Source organism: Lissotriton vulgaris, chromosome 6 (assembly GCF_964263255.1).
Source record: "Lissotriton vulgaris chromosome 6, aLisVul1.2, whole genome shotgun sequence".
Classification (NCBI taxonomy): Eukaryota; Metazoa; Chordata; class Amphibia; order Caudata; family Salamandridae; genus Lissotriton; species Lissotriton vulgaris.
The window spans coordinates 251325201-251348596 of NC_141694.1; the positions used below are offsets into that span (position 1 = coordinate 251325201).

The 23396-nt window shown below is 44.5% G+C and overlaps 1 protein-coding gene across 1 annotated transcript in view; it reads left to right on the forward strand.

The window, feature by feature from the left end:
• Positions 1-1859: 1859 nt before the first annotated feature.
• Positions 1860-23396, forward strand: part of LOC147707089 (b(0,+)-type amino acid transporter 1-like) — a 478142-nt gene continuing 456605 nt past the window's right edge. Inside the window, exon 1 of the mRNA XM_086926281.1 lies at positions 1860-2608. Coding sequence (XP_086782407.1) covers positions 1907-2608 — 702 coding nt within the window. The 5' untranslated portion in view covers positions 1860-1906. The remainder of the gene's footprint in view (positions 2609-23396) is intronic.

A 23396-nucleotide genomic window follows, 5' to 3' on the forward strand; every position in this document is an offset into this window, starting at 1 on the left:
AATCAGGCAACTGCTGGAACTGTCAAAAGGAGGAGGGTACCCTCGAAAAACCTCATCTTCAAATGCGTGAAAGTCAAGAAGTTCTGGGCGCAGATCAACGCATTCCTAAACGACAAGCTCAAAGTAGACCTAACAATCAACTATGCAAGCCTTGCAACAGAGCATCTAACCGCGAACCTGAACAACAGAGAAGAGAGAGACCTACTAGACCTGCTACTCACAGCGGCCCTAAAGATAATCCTAACGAATTGGAAAAACACTGCCAAAGCAAACTTCAAAACATGGATTAACTGGGTCACCTTCCTAAGAGGAGCAGACAACATCACAGGCAACTTCTCTAAAGAGCACACCCCCAAAGTGCAAATGTGGGGCCCACTCGACGAACACCTGAAGAGAACGCAATAACCCCCCCCCCCCCCTCTCTCTTCTTTACCCCCCCCCCTCCCCCTCTCACCCGGGGGAAGCCTAGAACGAAAGCAAGCACAAATTACTGTATACAAGAAATGCAAATTGCCAAATGTATATTCCACTTATATTTTTTATCAATAAACATTTATTAAATAAAAAAAAACATAAAACCCCGTTTAGGAAAGAAGTGGCTGACCCATTTGAAAGTCTGAACACCCTTCGTGCTTTTCTTCCGTGTAATTTGTCTAGAACAATATGTTCCAAGAAAGCATTTGAACGTTGAACAAACCTTGAATGTACACATTCCTTTCATTCCTAGTCACAGAGGGATCCCCGAATAACATGATGTTGAGCCGAAACCGGGAATCAAACCCGTTTCCCCCGTGCCAAACTAGGCCATGCGTTACAACCCCTCCTGTAATGTTCCTACCCTTCTCTATAGGCCTAAAAGTATAAATGCGCCCCTTTGTAAACATGAGTACTTAATATTATTAACTTTGTTAAGGCTTTGCGAAACGCCCTACTGACGCACCGAGTCTACATTTATTTTTTCAATCCTGTCTTTATCAAATGTTACTGGCAATATTTGCACGTAAATTCTGCCAGGATGTATTTGGTGTACATTTTACATCAAGTTGTACACCTTGACCCGACAATCACTTGTATTTATATATTTTGCACCTCCAGCCTCTTAGACTTTTTTTGATTTGGACATTCCCAATAATATGCCAGTATTCACGGTTTTGACATGAAACGCCCATATGCCTCTCTAATCTCGTACTCGGAGGAGTAAGCAAGGCAACATTTCCCAAAAGGAAATATTTGATCAAAACGTTATCAAGGATGTTCCTCCACTGTGACACAGCGTTCTGAAAGCAGACGTGGATTACTGCGAGGGGTGAATCTCACAGCTGAAATGTATTTATATAAATTGTAGCCGGAGTTTACAGAGCGAACATTAACAACAGAGCCAAGCTTCTTGGCGTGACCAGCTGCTGCGCGGCAACTCCGGAGTCAATCAATTCCAACCAAGTTTATCTAAACTCGCCGATTTGGCGTTTCCGCGGCAGGTGAGGGTGATTTGTCTTTGCGTTGCAAGACAACGTGGAAGTGTTCCTCGCCTTTTCTAAAAATGTGCGTGAATAACATGAGGCTGCTGCAGCTGCTGTTCCCTCTCTGAAGTCTGTGGGTTTAGCATCACCACCAGTAGAGTGCACAAAAGTCCGCGCTATGCTGGTGACCCGGAGGCTCGAACCCTGGTCTACAGAACCTTCCTCCCGGTCTTTCTCTCTCTATTGAAACCTCCCTGTGCCTTACCATCGTAAGTTGGGGAAGTGACAGAGTTAATGTGTAGAAGGGGCCTCTATTTACAGTCACGCCCTTTCATTGTGCCTAATTGTTCAAGTTGGGCAGGCAGCAAACTGATTCAAAGCATTGAAGTACGATGCAGACACACACAGCGGTTGATAAGCCGAGCCAGGCTCTTCCATCAGTCGCCATGGATGGAAAGCCGGGGGAGAAGCTGATGCTGAAAAGGGAGCTGGGTCTCCTCAGCGCGGGCTCTTTAATCGCAGGGACCATGATTGGCTCTGGCATCTTCATGTCGCCCCAGGGAGTGCTCTTCTACATGGGCAGCCTGGGGGGCAGCCTCGTCATTTGGGCTGCCTGCGGCTTCATGGCCATGCTCGGGGCCTTGTGTTATGCCGAACTTGGAACCACAATTAAGGAATCAGGAAATGAGTATATTTACCTGCTGAGGATATACGGTCCTTTGCCAGCCTTTTTGTACACATACATCAACGTGTTCCTGTTGTCGCCCGCAGGTAACGCAGCTACTGCTCTGAGCTTTGCCCAGTATGTGGTAAACCCATTTTACCCAGGATGCGCTTCCCCGGAAGCTGTTGTCAAAATTACCGCCATTGCCTGCATTTTGGTTGTCGTCACTGTAAATTGTTTGGATGTGAAGGTGGCTACCTCGGTCATCAACATTCTCACTGCGGCTAAATGCGGGTCCCTCCTGCTTATTGCAGTGGGTGGCGTGGCACTACTTATCAAGGGGCACACAGGACATTTCCAGAATGCATTCCAGGGTACAGCAACAGGATTTGGGGTCATTGGAATCGCCTTTTACCAGGGGCATTGGCCGTACGGTGGATGGAACACTGCCAACTTTGTGACAGAAGAACTGAAGCGCCCTGAAGTAAGTGTAAATGTTTGCAGATATAGGCGCTTACTTTATGCGCCTTTTAGGACCAGTTATGACAATACCTGAAATAATTAATTACAGCATTGTTTATTTTTCCACAGTGGTGCACCCCTAAAACGCCCTCTGCACCGGCATGGCTCTCACTCACTCAATCCTGTGCCCAGAGCTGAAATCTTTTTGACTCGGCTCTTGGATGCCGCTGTGTCTTATAGCGCATTATACTGAATATTCATGAAAAGATCAGTGACCAGTGCTTTAAATGGGTATAAAATAGTACAGGTACTCATTTAAATGCGGCGAATGAGCGGGGCTAGGGGCGGGGCTAAGAGCAAGCTATGCTTATACTTATTATCTTCAGTACTAGTGGCAGCACATACCAAAACGGATGAGAAATGTGTTTCTATAAACATAATGGGTTAACTTGTTTCACAAAAGGAAAGCTAAACGCCGTGATGTTTTAACATTTCTTTGTTTTATGATATTTACAGTTTCCATACTGTTATATGCTGTTGCTTGGCACAATAGTATATATTCTCGAGCGTACACTCACACAGAGAAAGAAACAAGCAGACGTGCACAAAAAGCGTTCCACACATTTCCCTAATATACCTCCCAAGAGTGTTTCGTCGTACGCACACGCACACACACACACGCATACACTTCTCTCTCTTTTTCCCTCACATAAAAACGCTCACAGACAAACCTAAGCAGACACTAGGGCAAAATAATCAGGTAAGATTAAATCCATTTTAACCTCGTCACCTTCCTTGGCTTTCTTAATTGCGGCACCACGAGGCTGCCTGGATTCCTGTGTTTGCAGCACAGCAGGATGGTGAACACCGGACGTTATGCAAATGAGCCCATGCTGAATAGTTCAGCTCACCAGCCACTGCTACAGAAGTGCCTTGGCTGTCAGAGACAAGTCACCAGCACTAGCAGCCAATGTGCCTGCCGTTTAGGAGTACCGGAACTCTCCTGGGGAGCCGAGAAGTGCCGGTACTCGGAATGATAAAATTAGGAAGTGCCGGTACTCAGTACCTGTGAGTACCCGCCCATTTGAAGCACTGTCTGTGGCTCGATTTACAAACGGAATCCTAATTCTGCACTGTTAGCGACACCTATGGGAACCACTGGACAGGTGCTTGACCCGTTCGGACTGTCCTTTAAACCGTACCACCAAACGAACCACCAAACAATAACAAGCATTGGAAATGCAATAGGTCTCGCATTAGGAAAGTTTGAGCTATTGGTCATTTTTTTTTATTTATGTGTTTGTTAAAATAGCTAAATTAATAGCTCTGTCATTTACAATGCCAATAGTTATAACTTTCGCAAATGTGACACCTTTAGCATTTGTAATGCAACGTTTTTTATTTACGTGACTTAGATGTATTAATATTACAAATAACAATGGCTTTTATTTTTTTTGTTAAATTAATTGTTAAATAATTTATTTAATTTGTAATGGCAATAGCTTAAACTTTTGTGAAGATTATATTCAGTGTTTTTTATTGTGACGAAAATCCGAGAACAGAAGTGAAATATTAACATCTTTTTTGTGATTTGTAATAAAGCTTGAAAACAGCTTGAAACAGTGTCGCCTGTCGTGAACTGAGGGCTGTAACTCACTGTGTAATGCACTATGTAAAGGCGACCACAAAATACAGAAACTGTGAATTGAACTTTACAGGAAATGGGAGCCGAACAATGGGGAGAGGGAGGGCAGGGTGATTTATGTTTCCAGATTATGAGGTGGAAGTGCTCTGGCGAATACACCGCCCCCTCCCCACAGTTGCAAGTCAAACTTGAGCGAAGAGAAGAACATGCAGTGTTGCAGATCCTGAGCTAACTTTTGTTTACCTTTGTCAGTGGCAGTGTAATCCCTGTCATAAAGATTACATGTTGTTTTTTTATTTATTATTTACTTTGTGTTTCAGCCTGCCGCTAGTTGTGTGCGTGTGTGTCTGAGTGGCAGTATTCACTCACTCGCTCATCTTACATGAAACCAAGCTGCATAAAGCCTTGGGGAGTCCTCAATACTTAGGAACCTCCGCTACTAAGGAAACAAGCTTGGCAATGAAGCCAGCTGGTTTAAAAAGGGGGAAGGCTGTCGTTTCTCTGACATCCAAGGTAACATAAAGCACAGAGTGATGTTACCATAGTGTAGCCCACTTCTTGGTAAAGTTAGTGGCAAAATAACAAGACGGTTGATGCATCATAATCCTGGTCATGGGCAAACGCTGGATCAAGGTTATCCAGGCAAAGAACTGGTCACGGGCCACTAGTGCGTGATCGCTCATTTTAATGAACCAAAAATAGCTCCCCTTAATACACTGCTGCCAGGTGAGGCTTGCTACCTTCTTTTTGTAGCCTTTCCTGCCTATCTCCTGACTTACAGAGATTTTTTTTTTCAAATTAATTGTGAATCGGCATCAGCTATTTGGCCATTTGTGTGGTTGCATAGCGGCAAAGAAGAAACACATTTAACTGCTCCTGGAAAAGGCAGAGAATGTCCTTGTCAAAGCTCTAGGGGAACTAAGTATTTAAATACTCTTCTATTCTCTGAGTACTTTAGCATACAAAATAACATAAAAATACATCCTACGCAAAAGTTTGTGATATTTCTCGTATGTGGCAGAAAATGTGCTGCACGTGCTTTCCTTTTGATGGGAAAACATAACACTCCTTGGATGCCGCTAGTTGTGCTAGCTGTGTGTGTGTGTGTGTCTGAGTGGGAGTATTTGTGTGAGTGTGTGTGCATGTGTGTGTGTGTGTCTGTGTGTGCGTGTGGGTGTGTGTATGTGAGTGCATACATGTGAGTCTGTTTGCAAGTGCATGCGTGTGTGTGTGTGCGTGCGTGTGTGTGTGTGTGTGTGTGTGAAGAATTCTCTCATGCTGTATTTTGAGAAAGCTTTTGTGTATGCTGTCTATGTTTGTAAGCGCTGCGTTTAAACAACAAGACGGAGGGAAGGCAGAGAAGGGGAGGGGGGAGGAGAAATGCGACACGGCGGGCAGGGGAGGGGGCAGAGCGGGTAAAAAAAAACAAGACGGAGGGTAGGCAGAGAAGGGGAGGAGAAATGCGGCACGGCAGGCAGGGGAGGGGGCGCAGCGGGGAGAGCCAAAATTACACGCGTTTAAAAAACAAGACGGAGGGAAGGCAGAAAAGGGGAGGGGGGAGGAGAAATGCGACACGGCGGGCAGGGGAGGGGGCGGAGTGGGGAGAGCGGCGATGAGGGTGTGAAGCAGCAGGGGCCTTTGAAGTGAAGCTAATCTTCACTTCAAAGGTGTGGGAGGAGTGCTGCTGGGGAACAGATGGCGATTTGAGGATTTGCAAGTGCATTTTAGGTCAATGCGCTTGCGCATTGACCTAAAAGTGCACGGCACAGCATCAAATCGCCAGTCAGTCGCCTGTCTAGGTAAACCTTATTTAAGCCCCTATAGTCTCGCTCAATGCGCATGCGCATTGAGAGGCGAGACCTAAAAAAGTATCAAACAATGAAAAGGTACACCACTGCCAATGCGCTCGATGATGCTGTATGACCTACCCTGTAATCTTTCTCTCTTTACTTATTCACTCTTTTCTTTTCTCCTACTCCACTTACAGCCTACCATCACTGTATAGCCAAGCAAAAAAGGGGGCCACCCCAAGTACTTACTATGTACCACTTACCCTGTAACGCATAGGATGGCTACCCATACAAAGTTTTTTTTTCCTGTGTAATGTTTGTATGTGTATAAATACCAAAAACAAAAAATAAGTTCTATGACCCAAGGGAGGTAAATTAACATTTTCCCTCACTCACAAAACACAGTAGAGTGCGTAGAAAGTTTCACCAAACGCAGCTTCCCAGGTCCCTACTGAGTCGGTAGTTTTTCCAGTCTGCTATTACCCCAATAAATAACAAGCATTTACAATGCAACGGTTTCGCCTTTGCAAAAGTTAGAGCTATTGGCATTGTAAATGACTATTTTTTTTATTTATGTGTTGGTTTTGAAAACAGATAAATAAATGGCATTGTCATTTACATTGCCAATAGCTTAATCTCTCGCAAATGTGAGACATATTGTACCCTACTGGACGAGCTCAGCAGACAGCAATTACTACCACACACACACACCCAGAGCCACAGACACCCAGAGCCACACACACACAGCCAGCCACACACACCCAGAGCCACCCACACACACACACCCAGAACCAAACACACACACCCCCAAAGCCACACACACACTCAGAGCCACACAGACACACCCAGAGCCACACAGACACACCCAGAGCCACACAGATACACCCAGAGCCACACACACACACACCCAGAGCCACACACACACACCCAGAGCCACACACACACACCCAGAGCCACACACACACACACCCAGAGCCACACACACACACACCCAGAGCCACGCACACGCACACCCAGAGCCACACACACACACACACACCCAGAGTCACACACACACACACCGAGTCACACACACACACACCGAGTCACACACACACACACCGAGTCACACACACACAGAGTCACACACACACACACACACCTAGAGCCACACACACACACACAAATTTCTGAACTGTCCAGGCTTTCCAAACTAAGGGATGCCTTTTTTTGTTTCCTCAACACCAACTAATTAAAATTGAATACGGATATTTACAAAAATATATATTTTCTGGGTGCTGGTAACCACACAACCATATTGTTTATATTTATACACACTCACTTTCCAGAATAAAATGGCAGCCTCCAAACTGGATACAAATAACAAGCTTTCGTATAAAACTTAAATTATGAAATAAATACAAGAACAATTTAAAATATATGGTATTTGGGGTGGAAACATAATGTAAGTTAAAAAAAAATTACAAACAAGTAAAATAATATCCCAATATTGTAACCAAAAATAACATGCTAGATGTAAGTTAACTCCTACAAACTTCGTCAAGATAGTGTTTGATAACAAGACACAGAATGTAATAGTGCAAGCCAAAATGCAATCCATTGACTCATACCAATTAGCGATATATATATATATATAGATTATATTAGCCACGTCGTTAGACAAAATCTAAGGCACTGCAACGTAACATTACATGTGAGAATTGTTCATAATGCTCTTCATCGTGGCATCTGACTTGACAGTGCTTAAAACTACAGGAAGGAATAGCATACATTTAAATAGATGTCATTTAGGTCTGCATCTGCAACAAGAATTGTCTTACTAACAACTGTAATCATTGAAAACCGTTCAGACTCTAATAAATTACACAACATACGTTCGAGCAATTCACGTGACATGCAGATAAACCAACCTTGTGTTCTTTTGAAGGTGCTCTAAAAAAATCAGATACAGGTAAGGAGTTTCGAAAATAAAACCGAAATGCAATACAATTTTAAATGGCAAATTTCAGATCCCAAGACAGCAATGCTGAAAACGACAACGGGTATAAGCAGCGTTCTATGCAGGGGAATGATGACAATATTACAAGGGTTAACTTGCCGTAAAGGAAGCAAAAGTGCAGCATAAGTGCCCTACGGATGCAACACATACTGAAAGCGGACACTGTACATTCCAAGCTAGATATAGCGGCATATGGTGGAAGTTGAGTGGGGCTGTGTGGACACATAAGGACACTGGTGTTCGGGTTATTGAAGGGAGGCAAAAACGGTGCACATGGGAAAGCCTTGCGGACAACAGAAAAGTTCCGAAAGGCCAGAAGATACAATGAAGAGCAAAGGGTCGCAAAGAGTCAGTGAAAAAGCAAAACAGCTTCAAGGAGCAGACCGCTTATGAAGAGTCGGAGAGCTCCCATAAAGGCCGCTATGTTGATGTACAAGCACCCTGGCTGAAATAATAGCAGGCCGCAACCAAACACGGCGTGAGCAACACTCAAATCAACAGCTGGAGGGGGGCGGGAACGGGCACACGGACAGCGGGAGGGCAGTGGGAACGGCCACACGGACAGCGGGAGTGGGGCGGGAATGGGTACACATACAGCGGGAGGAGGGGGGCGGGAATGGCCACACGGACAGCGGGGAAAAAAAACCCAAGCACTCACCTGGACTTCTTCCGGCGGCAGTCGGCCTGAAATGGCTGCCACAAAGCTCCAGCATTTTCGGGATTCGGGGGCGTGTTCTTGCAGTGACGAATACCAAGATTGAAAAAACAAAAGCAAGAAACACCCCCGAATCGCGTGGTGACGGGGGAAAGAGTAACTGACAGCCATCTCTTCCAATGGCTAGCCTCCATTTATGTAGCTAGCCAATGGAAGAGAGAGGTGGGACAAAGCCCCATACTATACATCAAAAGATTTCGCCTGCGCGAGCACTGCTGCGCAGTGCTACGGCCAGGCAAAACCTAAAAATGGTATAATTTGGCGTTAAGATGTCACACGAAGCCTAATCAAGATATTTCAGGGACTGTCCTTGTGTCCAATACTAGAGCTGTTTGCGTTGGCACCTCCCGTTATCTCCCCTGCACATACAGTAGCAGCTGGGTGAGTCTGGCACAACACGAAGAGTATTTGGCGCTTTCTCCGAATCAGTGCATAGTATTTTTTGCATGAGAAAGTCATTTGTGCCGCTCTCCAGATCGCGCAAATGCCCCCTCCCCCTCCCCCCACACACAAACACACACACAATCTAGGGCAGAGGTTTTCCAACATTTGTAGGTTGATCCACCCCAGCTGATTTTTTTTAAATGTCGGGCCCCCCTACCACCTGACAGAAATTTCTGGAATCTGGTACACTACATAATCGACCGCCACCCGCATATCGAGGGCCAAATCCGGCAAATAATGTTCTGCACAATAAGAGTGTTTCCTCTTTCTCCATGAATTTCCTCACTACCACACACCAACAAAGCACCTCATCTCTCTATAGGACCTTTCTGGCAAACATTTAATTTTTTTATAGTGCTAATCATAGTTTCATCATACTCAGGGGCATATGTACAAGCCCCTATATAAACCACAATGTCACTTTTTACGACGTGGTGGCGATAGGGGCAATGCTGTATTCACAAGGCAGAGTTAAGCCACATAACGTGGCTTAATGCTGCCTTGTAAATAAGGCCCCCTGCAGTGGGGTAGCATGGGGGCGCATTCTACCCCGGGCGTCACAAGTTTTGCGGGCAGCAAAAGCCCCACCAGGGCGGCAAAGGAAAGAACCGCCACGGGCGGCATAGTGTCTATACGCTACTGCATACCTGTTTGGACTGCAGGTGTGAAGCCTCACAAGGCTGTTGGGACTGCAGGTGTGAAGAAGCCTCACAACAATGGGATTGGTCAGCAGGCGGAGCCGCAGTGTGGCATGGGCCCTGATGCAAGCAGAGGAAGTTGTATTTTGGCTGCTGTTGCTGTAGTAAAATACAACGTTGTTGGGGTTCAGTTGGCCTCTCAGGGCTCTGGATTGCAGTGTTGCTGCACCATGAGACGGCCTGAGACCCATCCTTATTTGAGAGCTTGCATCAAACCAGGGCACCAGTGTGGGTTCAGGAAGTGATCTGGTTAAAAGGGGGGTTACTATCCCACCACAGGCCCATGGCACCTACAGAAGTATGTGAAGAATGTATTGGGATTTTTAGCAAAAAGTAACTTCCACTGTGAGCATTAAAGAACGTTCTGGAATCTAAGAAAAGTAAACAGAGCAGGACTAGTGTCACACATTTGATATTGCCTCTTTCTAGGAGTGCTCAGTTTCTAGATAATGGTGACGTGCCATATTCCTTATTCTATATATGTCCCAAAGCCTTATGGTCTCACCCAAGAGAGACAGAAGATGCGAGACCTGATTCACATAGCCCCCCTACCTGCGATGGTTGCGAACTGCAGAGCCGAGTTTGCACAAAGTCCCGCAAAGACTCTACCAGTGACAGAGTATCCTCAACTGCAAAAACAACAGTTGATGGACAGAATGCAGAACAATGTCATACATTCACCCCAGTACAGAGATCAGGGCCTAAATCCATAGTTTTTTTTCTCACAATGCCATTCCAGTTTGAACTCAGCCATATGCAAACAAGTGTTGACCCTGTTCCCTATGTGAACAGTCCAGATCGAACTGCTAAGCCAGGTCCTCTCTGGACTGGAAAGAAGCATCCTAGGACTGGTTTCAGGCTTTTAGCCACGAGGCAAAGGTCAGACTGATTTGTATATGGCCATGTCTGAACTGGGGTTGTGGAGTGAGCTAAAGAATGATGATGGATTAAACCCAGATCAGTTGACTGGGGGCGAGTGCTTGCAATGTTCAACACTTCGTCCATCATCCCCTTTGGTTTTGCTTTGTTTGCCCTAAATTGCCAGGTATGTCCAGATATGGGTCCCTTGCTCACTGTGCCACTGGATTCATGCTAGCCTGGCTGATGGCGGCTGATTAGCCAGAAACCGGTCCCAGAATGCTGGTTTCCGGTCTAGGGAAGACCTGGCTTGGCAGTTCGGGATGGACTGTTCCCATGAGGCATAGGGTCAGACTGATTTTCATATGGCCATGTCTGAACTGGGGTGGTGGAGCGAGCTAAAGAATGATGATGGATTAAACCCAGATCAGTTGACAGGGGGTGAGTGCTTGCAATGTTCAACACTCCGTCCATCATCCCCTTTGGTTTTGCAGAGTAATCTTTTTTTTTTTTTTATTGGAGCAATTTCAGATAATACAAAAATACATAGTTCATATTCAAATAGTAGAAAAATGCATGAAAAAGAGATATTAGGTTACAGCAACAATTATTAGTATAGAATAAGATCAGAGTTAGTTCATAGTATTGTTAAAAACCTTAGGGTTTCTCTCATATATACTATCAAAGCATAAAAATCTATACATTCAATCTTCACAGAGCACTCCTTACATCATTACTCCAAACGGCGATTGGAAACCAAATTTGGCATCCACGGATTCTAGACTTTTTACCTCCTAGCTTCATAAATGGCTTTTTCTTGGTTATATATTCCTAAAAAGCGAGTTAACCACATTTGGAAACTAGAAGGGTAACCTCCTTCCACAGAACTGCCAATATAATTCGATACACCGCCGTATCCAGAAATAAACATGTTTCCTCCTCCTTATTATGCCCAAGAGTATTATCATAACCTAATAAATAAAGTGTTGGTGATACCGATACTTTATGACCAAAAACTTCATCCCAGTAATCAGATAACATTTTTTAAAGGGATCTAGTTTGGAACATTCAGAGAACATGTGTATTAGGTTTGCGGGACCTAAACCGCATCTTGGACATTCATCATTTATTATTTTACCCCAGGTATATAACTTATCTGGCGTGTAGTATATAGTTTTATAATGTTGCGCTTTTAGGTTAGAAGCTAAAAATAACTTGGATATTAACGATAATGACATATCGATATCTACATTGGGATTGTTAAGTTTGCCTGCCCATGCATTCTCAACATGTTCCAAATCGTCTCGTTGTTTCTCAATTAATAAGTCATAAATCATACCTATCCTAGTAGATCGTTTCCCTATAAGCTCAAAGAAGGGGATACTCTCGAGTGTAGTTCTTTGAGTGATTTGATTAAGGACAGTATTAACTTGTAAGAATTTAAGGAAATCGCTACTAGGCACAGAAAATTTTGTTTGCATGTTCAGAAATCCGGTGCTTGGTTCCTGACTAAGAAAATCCCCCACTATAGCAATCCCCAAGTTTCCCATTTTTTGGCAGATTTATCATTAATTCATATATTGACGGTATCTCCCCATCTTGTATATTTCCAGTTGATATTTTTTGGTTGAATAGTGGTGTCATTTGCTGGAGAAGAGCTGCCCAAAGATATAACATCATATTAGGGATCGCCAATCCTCCCTTGTGCTGCGGTAACAATATATATGATAGAGCCCTTCTTATTTTACCATAACGCCAAATGAATTTAGACATGTATGACTCAGTAGTTTTGATAATGTTATCATCAACAATCAGGGGGATGGCGCGAAATAGATATAATATCCTAGGAAGAATATATATTTTTTTTAATTCCCCCTGCCTATGATTGGTAAGTGAAGACTATTTACCCTTATGAGGTCCTTTTTTATGGCCTTCATTAGGGGTTCATAATTGAGCTTATTGATAATTTCTACCTCGGGGGAGATACAAACTCCGAGATAAATGGCGTTATCCACCTTCTTTGGATTTTCATAAGTAATATTCTCTGCGCATATAACCATTGTTTTATCCCGGTTCAGGGAGTACCCTGAATAGTTACCAAAGGTCTTGGTAATTCGCTCAATTTCCTCAATTGCCTCAGCAGGGTTAGGTGTTAATACCACCACATCATCGGCATATGCCAGTATCTTGGTTTCATAGATACGCACCCTGATGGGTTCTATTATATGAGATGCAATTAAAATTAATGGGTTAGTATACATGGCAAATAAAATCGGCGAGCATGGACAGCCCTGCCTTGTGCCTCTTTGTACATTAATCAACCCTGAATCTGTGCCCATTACACGAAGTCTAGCCCTAGGGTCGGAGTACATTGTCTTGATAGATTTGGCAAACCCGGGTCCAAAGTTATTCATTTCGAGCACTTCCCTTAAAATCTTCCAAGAGACTTAGTCGAAAGCCTTCTCGGCATAGAGTAGGATCATCGACATCTGGCCCCCGTCACACTCATGATGTCAAAGAGAGAGATGGCCCTACGAGTATGATCTGTAGTACCCTTTCCAGGAATAAAGCCGTGCTGCCACGGGGAGACCAGATGTTCGATGACCCTACCGAGCCGGTTGGCGAGAATCTTGGCGTAAGGCTTTGAATCTGAGTTAATCAATGAGATTGGGCGTTATGAGGAAGGATGTTCCGGAGATTTTCCTTTTTTAGGAAAAATAACTATATTCGTTTGCTTCCATGACTCGGGTTGAGTACCACTCCATTGTATCCCAAGAAATAAGTCTAACATATATGGCGATATTTGTGCTTCGAGGATTTTATATAATTCTAATGGGATTTTGTCCAGGCCCGCAGCCTTCCCATAGGCCAGTCCCGAAAGGGCAATTTGTAACTCAGTGATCGAGATTTCTTTTTCTAGAACTTCTCTAGTAGCTTCATCAATGATGCTACCTGGCCCTGTCTCACTTAACCATGTGCTTAAAAATTCTTTGATATCGCTTGACTCGGTTTCATTCTCATTTTGATATAGTTTTTGATAGTATTGTCGAAAAACTTCAGCAATACCAGCAGGTGTTGAATGTTTCTGACCATCAAAATCAATAGAGGCAATTGCATTATAGGACTGCTTCTGGCGGGTACGTAGTGCTAACTGTTTTCCCACCCTCCCCCCATTTTCATAGATTTTATTTTGATTTGTCTGGAAAGTTTCCTCTGCTCTTTGAGTGAGACCACTATTAAGTTCTGTTTTAAGAACTAACATTTTGCGCAAAGTGTTTCCACCATCTTCCCCTTGCAATATTTGAGTGGCATGTTGTTCTTACAATTTAGATAATTCATGCATACATTGATAGTTGAGATTATCTTGTATTTTCTTACGCTTGGCTACAAAGCCAATAGTCTTTCCCCTCAATGCTGCTTTAAAACCATCCCAAACCATAGGTCTCTAGGAACTGTATTGATTATCATCAAAAAATTCTTGCGACCAGTCAGTTATATGCTGTATATACTCTCTATTGGCCAGTAATTTCCTGTCAAATGACCATTCAGAGCGAGGTCTATTAAAATTAGCTATGTTAAATGTGAGAATCAACGAGTTATGGTCCGAGATTGTTTTTGGACACTTGTCTATTTCTACATATCTGGAATATTAAGTAGTTGTCATTATATAAAAGATCCTCACATATTTATTGTGGGGGTAAGAGAAATAAGTGTACCCTGGATAGTATTTATGTTTATGATCCCAGAGGTCTATTAAGTCATAGCTAACCATAAATTGATTGACCGCTCCAAAAACTTTAGGCTTGCGACCAGTATATGTGTGCTGTGTCTGCCTATCCCTTAGAGAGCCCAAGGATACATTGAAATCACCACACAGGATTAGTGTCTTAGACCAAGAAGCCAATCGCGATTCCAGTTCTTCAAATATCTGAGGGTCGTCCTGGTTGGAACCGTACAGGGAACGGATGGTAATGCCCAGCTCTAGCTCTTCTATGACCCATCTACCCAGAGGATCAACCAACCAACCGACGCTTAGCTTGCCCAGGAAATGTTTTAACTAGAACGGCCACTCCTCGTGTTTTGGAGGTTTGTGTTGTTAACGCAAGCAAATTATACCCTGGGACTCTTAGCAGCTCCATCTCACCCCCCGGAAGATGGGTCTCTTGGAGACAAAGCACATCATAAGAATTCTGTCAGATTATCTCACAGAAGCGAGCCCTTTTGCCTTTATTGTTCAGCTCAGCAATATTCCAGGAGCATAGTTTTAACCTCCCCATTAAAATTTTTTAAATGAGATACCAATAGTGCTATATCTGATTCCTTTCTTCTTAACACCTGACATCAGGATTTGTGCTTTGCAAAGAGTTATGCTTTTACTTCTATTTATTATTATAGTTATTGTACATCTGAAGTTACTCTTTTTTTTATGCTTTCTCCACCTGCTTCCCACACCCCACCCCAAACAACCCACCCTCCCTCCCGCACCCAAAAAAAGGCATTCAGACTCCATTAGATTCTGTTGTGATGGGATTGTGTCTCCTAACCAGTGCTTATCTTTTTACTAACTACTTATATACTATCTAGCGGATAAACAAGAAGAAAAAAAAGGAAAAAAATCCACACATCCATTTATTTAAAAAAAATGTTTTCCTTTTTCTTCCCCCCCTTGCTACTTTTCATTAGAGAAATGTGTGGATATTTGAGTATTAGATCTTACCGCAGTGCTATCTATTCTCCACCCCCATCCATTCCCGAGAGACACAAACATAATACAGCATATATTCAGGATAGTGGTCGTAATTTCAGATACTGCCCCAAGTTATTGTCTATTTCAGACCATCAAGATATTCTTTTGCCTTAATTTCTGAAGAATTTTTTTTTTCGTTTGACCCCATAGATTACTTTTAGCCTAGCAGGATTTTTAGGATATGCTTGTGCCTTCTTCTCTTGAAATGGATTATTCATTTGACGGAGTCTCCACCTCCTTTCGACAGTTATATGGCAAAAGTCTGGGTGGATGAAATAGGAGATAGAGTCTCTAGAACATCTAGCTTCAGGTCTGGCTTTCTCGGAAATTGATTGTCTAAGAAGAAAATTTCCGAAATAGACAAGGATAGCTCGAGGATACACCCCCGGTTTTGATAATGGTTTCAAACAAAAGGGAACACGATGTGCCCGCTGAATTTCCATGTCCCAATTCCAGCTGGATAGTTCGGGCAACGTATCTCGGAAAAGCTGTATCATGTATGTCATCTCCCTCTGCCGCCTCTGGAATGCCTAAGATGCGCAAGTTGTTTCTAAGTAGGCGATTTTTGCAGTCTTCCAGCTTCCACCTTACATCTGCCAGCTCAGCCTCATGAGATTTAACCCGCTCATGGGTCGCAGCGACCTCTGCGTCGTTGGACACAATTCGAGACTCCACCTCGGTTATTCCTCGTTAAAGGTATTAACAGTTCTGGTTAATATACGTACCACCCCCTGCACCTTACATAAAGCTAACTGTGCCTTGCGCCCATCATGAGAAGTCTCCTCTCGATGTGCAGCGATAGCGATAGCTTTAAGTACAGTATCTAAAACAGTGTCTAGTGTGGATGTAGCTTGATCTGGTTGTGCTAAGTGAGTTGGATTCAATGGGGTTGGATTTTGTGGGGCACTCACAGAACCAGATGTGTTAGCGAACTGAGTTGTAGGAGTATAGTCCCAAGCCAACTCTACTGCTCCGTGATGGCTTTTTTTCCTCTTTAGAACAGTTTTTCGACCTGCCTTAGGATCATTAAAATTCATATTGTCTTCACTCTCAGTAGTAAGATCGGTCTCAACTTCAATTTCATCTGACCAATCGACTTAATCTGAAAATGAATAAAAATTGCTAGGGTCTTTATCCGTCTCTCCAATGGCTCCTACAGCTTCCACTCCAGCCGAGCCTGTCATTGTATTACCTTCAACACATCCCATTTGAGGTACTATAGTACCCCCATGCTCCTGCTGACTCCTTATCCCCACCCCAGTTCCACGACTAGCCACAATCAGAGTTTTTGTTTGATTGCGGGGGATAGCTCCAGGGTTGTTACCTATATCTATAGGAGCAGGTACATTTGCGGCAGTCATTACAGGAGAAAGTGAAGGACATACCTGCTTGTTGTTTTTCTTGGGCAGTATCCACGTTTGCCTCAGAGTTAAAATCTGAATTCCCCTCCGGTGTAGCACTACTGGCCTCTATGCTGATACCTACACCCCCCTCAAGAATAACGGTGGTATCTAATGCATTTGCTACAGCCACGGCGTTAGTTGCAACACTGCCACTGCCACATTCAACAATCAATGCTGCAGCCACTGCGGAGATTTGCAAAGTCGTCTCCACTATCTGACTCTTCCCACTGCCATCCGGAAGGAGTTTAGCCGGGGCTTTGCGCAGCAGGTCAACCACAGAGGGGCTGGTAGCGCTCCTTCACCTTGCCGCAGATCCACCATGCTTGGGCGTTTTTGGAGGTTGGGGCAGCCTCTGCATCCGGCCCCGTAGCAGCGCCTGTATCGCTTCTCTGTTTTCCTATCAGCCCGCCGAGCTCCCTCTGAGCCTGCCGCACTGCTCTATTCTTGGGAGCGGCAGCGGCCGGAGCTGCTGCATTCTTTGGGGCATAACGTTGTGTCTGCAAATCCTCTCTACGGTAGCCAGCGCCAGGTATGTTTCCTCATTTATCCTACTTTGGGTCTTAATCTGCGACAGCGGGCCCTTGGGTCTCACTCTCCAGAGCATCCGTAGCACAGTGATGCCGATCAGGGATGTTAATAAAGTTAGTTGCCCCCTAGCCACCTCCTTTCCAAGCAGTTTAAAGAGAAAAGACCCGGTCACTGTTTCGTTCTGCCGCTTTTTTATTTTGAGCAGAATCTCACCCTAAGGCAATTAATCCTTGGGTGCTATATACACTTTTTTTTTGAATAACCCAAGTTTCAACACTTTTTCTGAAATGTTGAGATTAGTCTGAGGTCTGTTCATTGCCGTACAAAATACATAAATTTACATTTACTGTGATTACTTTTTACAACACAAAAACATTAAATTACATTTATCCATTTAAACAATACATTTACCAAACAACATCTTTACAAAGCTTCAAGGTTGTACCCTACCAACTAGTTCTACCAGGCCTACGTGGTAAAGTTTTCATCTGATTTAAACCTGGTCACGCCAAGGCATCAAGCCTGTATACTTTTTTTATTCCATTGCATTCATAGAAATGTTCTAGAGCCTTTTGCGGGGGATGCATTCGTATTTATGAGGAATGTGCCAAAGCCGACGCGTTTCCAAGCCCGTATCTCATTTATTGGGCTTTTCTTCACGGTTTTTAGTTGGGTACCTGTATGAAGATAAGGGGGGAACATGCTTTAATGTGGGACCTTCACATATACTGTCACTGGAAGGGGGTTGTTCACGCTTATTTTTTTACCTTCCTGCGTTGTGTGTACAAGTCTGTTCTGGTTAATTCAGACTCTTGACTGGCTTTTTTGCTTTATTCTGTAAAGTAGAACACAACAATTGTATCTACTTTCTCTTTGGGGACATTGTGTCACAAGGTATTATGTAAACCGAATTTGCCCCTGATGTAACTTTCAGTTTTTTGTGGATTCGTTTGTGTTGGTACATGTCATCTGATCTACGGTAATGCAGCTTCATGGCGGGGGGCTCACCGGGTTCTGTAACGTTAAGGCAGAACGGTTTCAGCTGGAAGATCTATCTATTTTATTCTGTCAAAGTTTTTGTGATAAACTTTTACTTACTTGGGGTTTTCAGTATAATGGCGGGACGCCAAACTGTCGTTTTAAAGGAGGGCGCCGCCGTTTTTCTTTATATCTAGTTTGCCGCATGGACTGTGAAATTAAAAAATGATCGAATTAAGGGACTTGTTTGCCAAGCGCGGCACTCGGTATTTATTATCTATGCTCCGGGTAAGTCATTACCTGCAATCTTCGTATGTAGCCGCTTTCGTCTGCCAGGTTCTTCCTTGAATGAATGTTTGTTGAAGTCACGTGACTAACTTAAACTGGGACATGTGATCAGGCAATTGTGGGACATGTAGTCCAAATATTCAATAGATGTTTACGGGTGTGTTACTCTTTGCAGTCCGAGTAGTTTTGGGGCGTTTTTAGTCAGTGGTCGTATTACATTTGACCCATTTATCCGTTTTATAACATTCTCCATGTTCGTTCAAGCCTGCACTCACGCAGTCATATTTCATAATCGGATAAGTTTCTCTTTTTAACAGTAATGTTTCCACATTACCTCCACGTAGGGGAGCCTTTATTCCTGACAGTACGGACCATCGTAGGTCTCTTTCTGTGTGGCCAAGATCAATAAAGTGCTGAACCATTGGTGCGTTCAGCACTTTTGTTTAATCCTGGAACGGTGTTGGGCCAATCTTTGTGGGATTTGTTGATTTTGTTTTCCCAATGTAAAGTTTGTCACACGGACAAACTATTACATAAACAATGTTTTTACTTTTACAATTTGTGAATTTGTTGTGGGTCCATTTGATGTTCTGTTCAAACGTTGTCCCTTCAATGGTACTGGCACACGATATACAAGTACCACATTTATTTTGGCCCTTCACCGGATTTAATTTCCACAAGGTTCGTAGGTTGCTTTTGGCTTTGGAGGTATCCAAATCTGCCCTAATATTTGTTGTCCTATGTTCCTGTTTTTTTAAGTGCGAACATAGGTTTGGCAAATGGAATTTCGAGATTGGACAACAAGTGCCAATTTTTTAGGACAACCGATTTGAATTTGTTGGTAAGTGGGCCATAAGTTGAAACGCACACCAATTGTTCAAGTGGTTTTTTGTCTTTTTTTGTTAGTAAAACCTCTCTGGGTGTAAACCACGCACGCTTGGTTGCATGTTGTAACATTTTTTTGGGGTATCCTCTTTTTCTTAGCTGTTCACACAGCGTCTCTGCGTGTATCAGGTAATCTTCTTTTCTGGAGCAATTGCGTCTAATCCGCAACAGCTGACTGTATGGTAGATTTGCTTTTAGGCTCTGTGGGTGGAAGCTTCGGTAGTGTAAGATGGTATTTTTATCTGTCTGTTTGCGATGTAAAGTGGTTGCCAGCTCATTGTTCGGAGGGAAGACTTCCACATCAAGAAATGTTAGACATGAATTACTGTGGGTCCTTTCCAAACAGAGCAGACTCGGTCCCCATCGCCGCCGATTTTTCATCCTTTTTCTCACCTCACTGGCAGTTACCAGTTGATCCCTACTGGTCTGCGTTTTACTGTAAAATCACTGGGTCTAGAAATCAGTAGCAGTAGCATATAACACTGCGGTCCATCAGCGTTATTTAACCTGCATTTTCTGACTTGAAAGCACTGGTCAGTCCACACAGCTCAGAGTAATCTCAACGGGAGATAAAAAATAGTACACTTAGTTTCCGTGCTAAAAACTTTGCACATAAGAAATATTCGTTTTGGATTTTGTTTGCATCATGCAGTGTTTGGCAGTTCCTTGACCTGGTAGGGCCTCCTTATGAGTTGGCTGGAATAATCCCCCTTACTCCGCTCCCGGGATTACTATTACTGGAGAAGTGTGGCTCAATGATTAGAGCAAAAAACACAGTTGATGGACAGAATGCAGAACAATGTCTTACATTCACCCCAGTACAAAGATCTGGGCCTAAATCCATCATTTATTTGCACTCCACACCACCCTAGGTCCAACAATGGCTATATGCAAATCAGCCTTGACCCTGTGCCTCATGGGAACAGTCTAGCCCGAACTACCAAGCCATGTCTTTCCATGTTTTTCAATGATTAGAGCGGCAGACCCTGATGCAGAGGTCTAGCCCGGGACCAGGGTTCAATTCCCCGCCTCGGAGGGTTTTGGGCTCAAAATTCCACGGACCTGATAATTCTCGCCTCGGTGCCTATTCAAATCATGGAGTCCCACTCTGCAACTCTGGGCAATAGCTTGCTTAATCTCCACAATGGCCCCCCAACGCTAAGGATGCCTGGCCTCCACCTTGGGGGTGCCCAGGAGTGGACGCCTCACAGGGAAAGCCAGGATGGGTTCCACAGCGGTATTCGTACAAGCGCCTTGAGACCCTTACGGTTGAGTAGTGCGCTATACAAGTATCAATTTACATTTACATTTACATTACTGCGGATCCCGGTAATTCTGGTGCAGTGAAAATAATAGGTATTTGTATTTTTAGAATAACACTCTAGAATAGGTGCTTCCTAGCCAAGTACTGCATTATTTCCACTTGTCTCCTGAAACTTTTGTGTGTGCGATAATAAAATCACCTGTGGCAAAAACTTTCCCTGTTCCTGAATTTTCAGGCCTCTGACCGGGCCTGTTCGGTTACAACGAGGCACTATAGCGTAACCCCTATATGTAGCGACGAGTATGTTATTTTAAATCACGCTAACAAATGTGTTATTTTGATATTATCTACAAATGCGGAGATAACGTTCACATTTTCTACCCATGAAGGGCACGTATCAGTTTATTTTCATTTTCAGGTTGTGGCTTCAGCGTTGACAGATGTATGTTTTTTTTTTTTTGTTTGTTTTTTTGGTCCTCATTTTCCACCGTGGCTTCCAGTGATAAAGCCAATAGAGAGCGACACACTGTCTCAGTGTAAAACTGATGGAAAAACGCCAGATGGACTAACGTCTACATTCAGTATTGTCGGATTCTCAGAGGTCACACCGTAGCGAAACCATATAAGTGAAAGCAGGTTGCTGTCATTTGTACATAAGCCGCAAAGCTCAATCCGGAATACAAATAGAGCAGGGAATTAGGAAAACCACAGCAGCAAAATTATTCGAAAAAAAACACAGCCAAGACTCTTATTTAATCCCATTTTAGCAGAAACCAGAAGGCACTTTTCTCTTGGTTGCCGGCCCTGACCAAGTCCAGTTTTGAAACCTGCAGAACAGAGGATCGCCAGTCCAGAATAGAGGGTGGTGCAGGGTCTTTCCATTTTTTACAGATTTCCCTTCTAGCAAAAAATATGGAATAGAAGAGAAGATTTTTCGCTGGACTTCGAGCTCCGGTCATGACTCCAAAGATTACGAGAAGAACCATCAAAATTTGGAAACCCAGAGATGTCGTGAGTAAAACACTTATAGAATCCCAAAACGACTTCAGGTGGGGACACTCAAAGAACATATGAGCATCTGAGGCAGCCGACAACCCACATCTAGCACATGCCACAGAGGCGTCTTCAGAGAATTTTGATAGCCTCTGTGGAGAGTAGTAAGCTCTATGAAGAGTGAAAAGATGGTTCCTCCGAAGCCATGCAGGCTTAACAATGTCCCATATTACTTTGAACGATGTAACCCACAGATTTTCCACATTGTGACCCGGTAAGGAGGGACCCCACAATTTATCTGGGAGCAGGAATTCACCATCCGCTTCCTCTAACATTAGGTTATACCAGTGGTTTCCAAACTTTTTTTGACCTGTGGCTCCCTTGACCTAATTGGCAGTTGGCCATGGCCCCCCCATTTGTTTTACCGGTGGATGGTGGGTGGGGATGTAAGCCTGACCTCAGGTGTACTTCCTGTTGCACTCTCACTGCCCCCTCTGTCCATGCCTGCCCTCAGACTGCCCTTTCTGTGCATGCCTCCTTTATTCATGACCTCCGACTACCCCTTCTGTCCATGCCATCTCCATACGGGCCTTCTGACTCCCCCTTCTATCCATGCCTGCTGCCTTCATGCCCCGAGACTGCCCCTTTCCTCCATTCCTGCTTCCTTCGTGCCCTGAGACTGCCCCTTTCCTACATGCCTGCTCCCTTCGTGCCCTGAGATTGCCCCTTTCCTCCATGCCTTCTCCTTTTGTGCCCTGAGACTGCCCTTTTCCTCCATGCCTTCTCATTTCATGCCCTGAGACTGCCTGAGACTGCCCTTTACTCCATGCCTGCTCCCTTTGTGCCCCGAGACTGCCCCTTTCCTCCATGCCTTCTCCCTTCGTGGCCTGAGACTGCCACTTTCCTCCATGCCTTCTCCCTTTGTGCCCTGAGACTGCCCCTTTCCTCCATGCCTGCTCCCTTTGTGCCCTGAGACTGCCCTTTCCTCCATGCCTTCTCCCTTCGTGCCCTGAGACTGCCCCTTTCCTCCATGCCTTCTCCCTTCGTGCCCTGAGACTGCCTGAGACTGCCCCTTCCCTCCATGCCTTCTCCCTTGGTGCCCTGAGACTGCCCCTTTCCTCCATGCCTGCTCCCTTCGTGCCCTGAGACTGCCCCTTTCCTCCATGCCTTCTCCATTCCTGCCCTGAGACTGCCCCTTTTCTCCATGCCTTCTCCCGTCATGCCCTGAGACTGCCCCTTTACTCCATGCCTTCTCCCGTCGTGCCCTGAGACTGCCCCTTTCCTCCATGTCTGCTCCCTTCGTGCCCTGAGACTGCCCCTTTCCTCCATGCCTTCTCCATTCTTGCCATGAGACTGCCTGAGACTGCCCCTTTCCTCCATGCCTGCTCCCTTCGTGCCCTGAGACTGCCCCTTTCCTCCATACCTGCTCCCTTCGTGCCCTGAGACTGCCCCTTTCCTCCATGCCTGCTCCCTTCGTGCCCTGAGACTGCCCCTTTCCTCCATGCCTTCTCCCTTCGTGCCCTGAGACTGCCTGAGACTGCCCCTTTCCTCCATGCCTTCTCCCTTCGTGCCCTG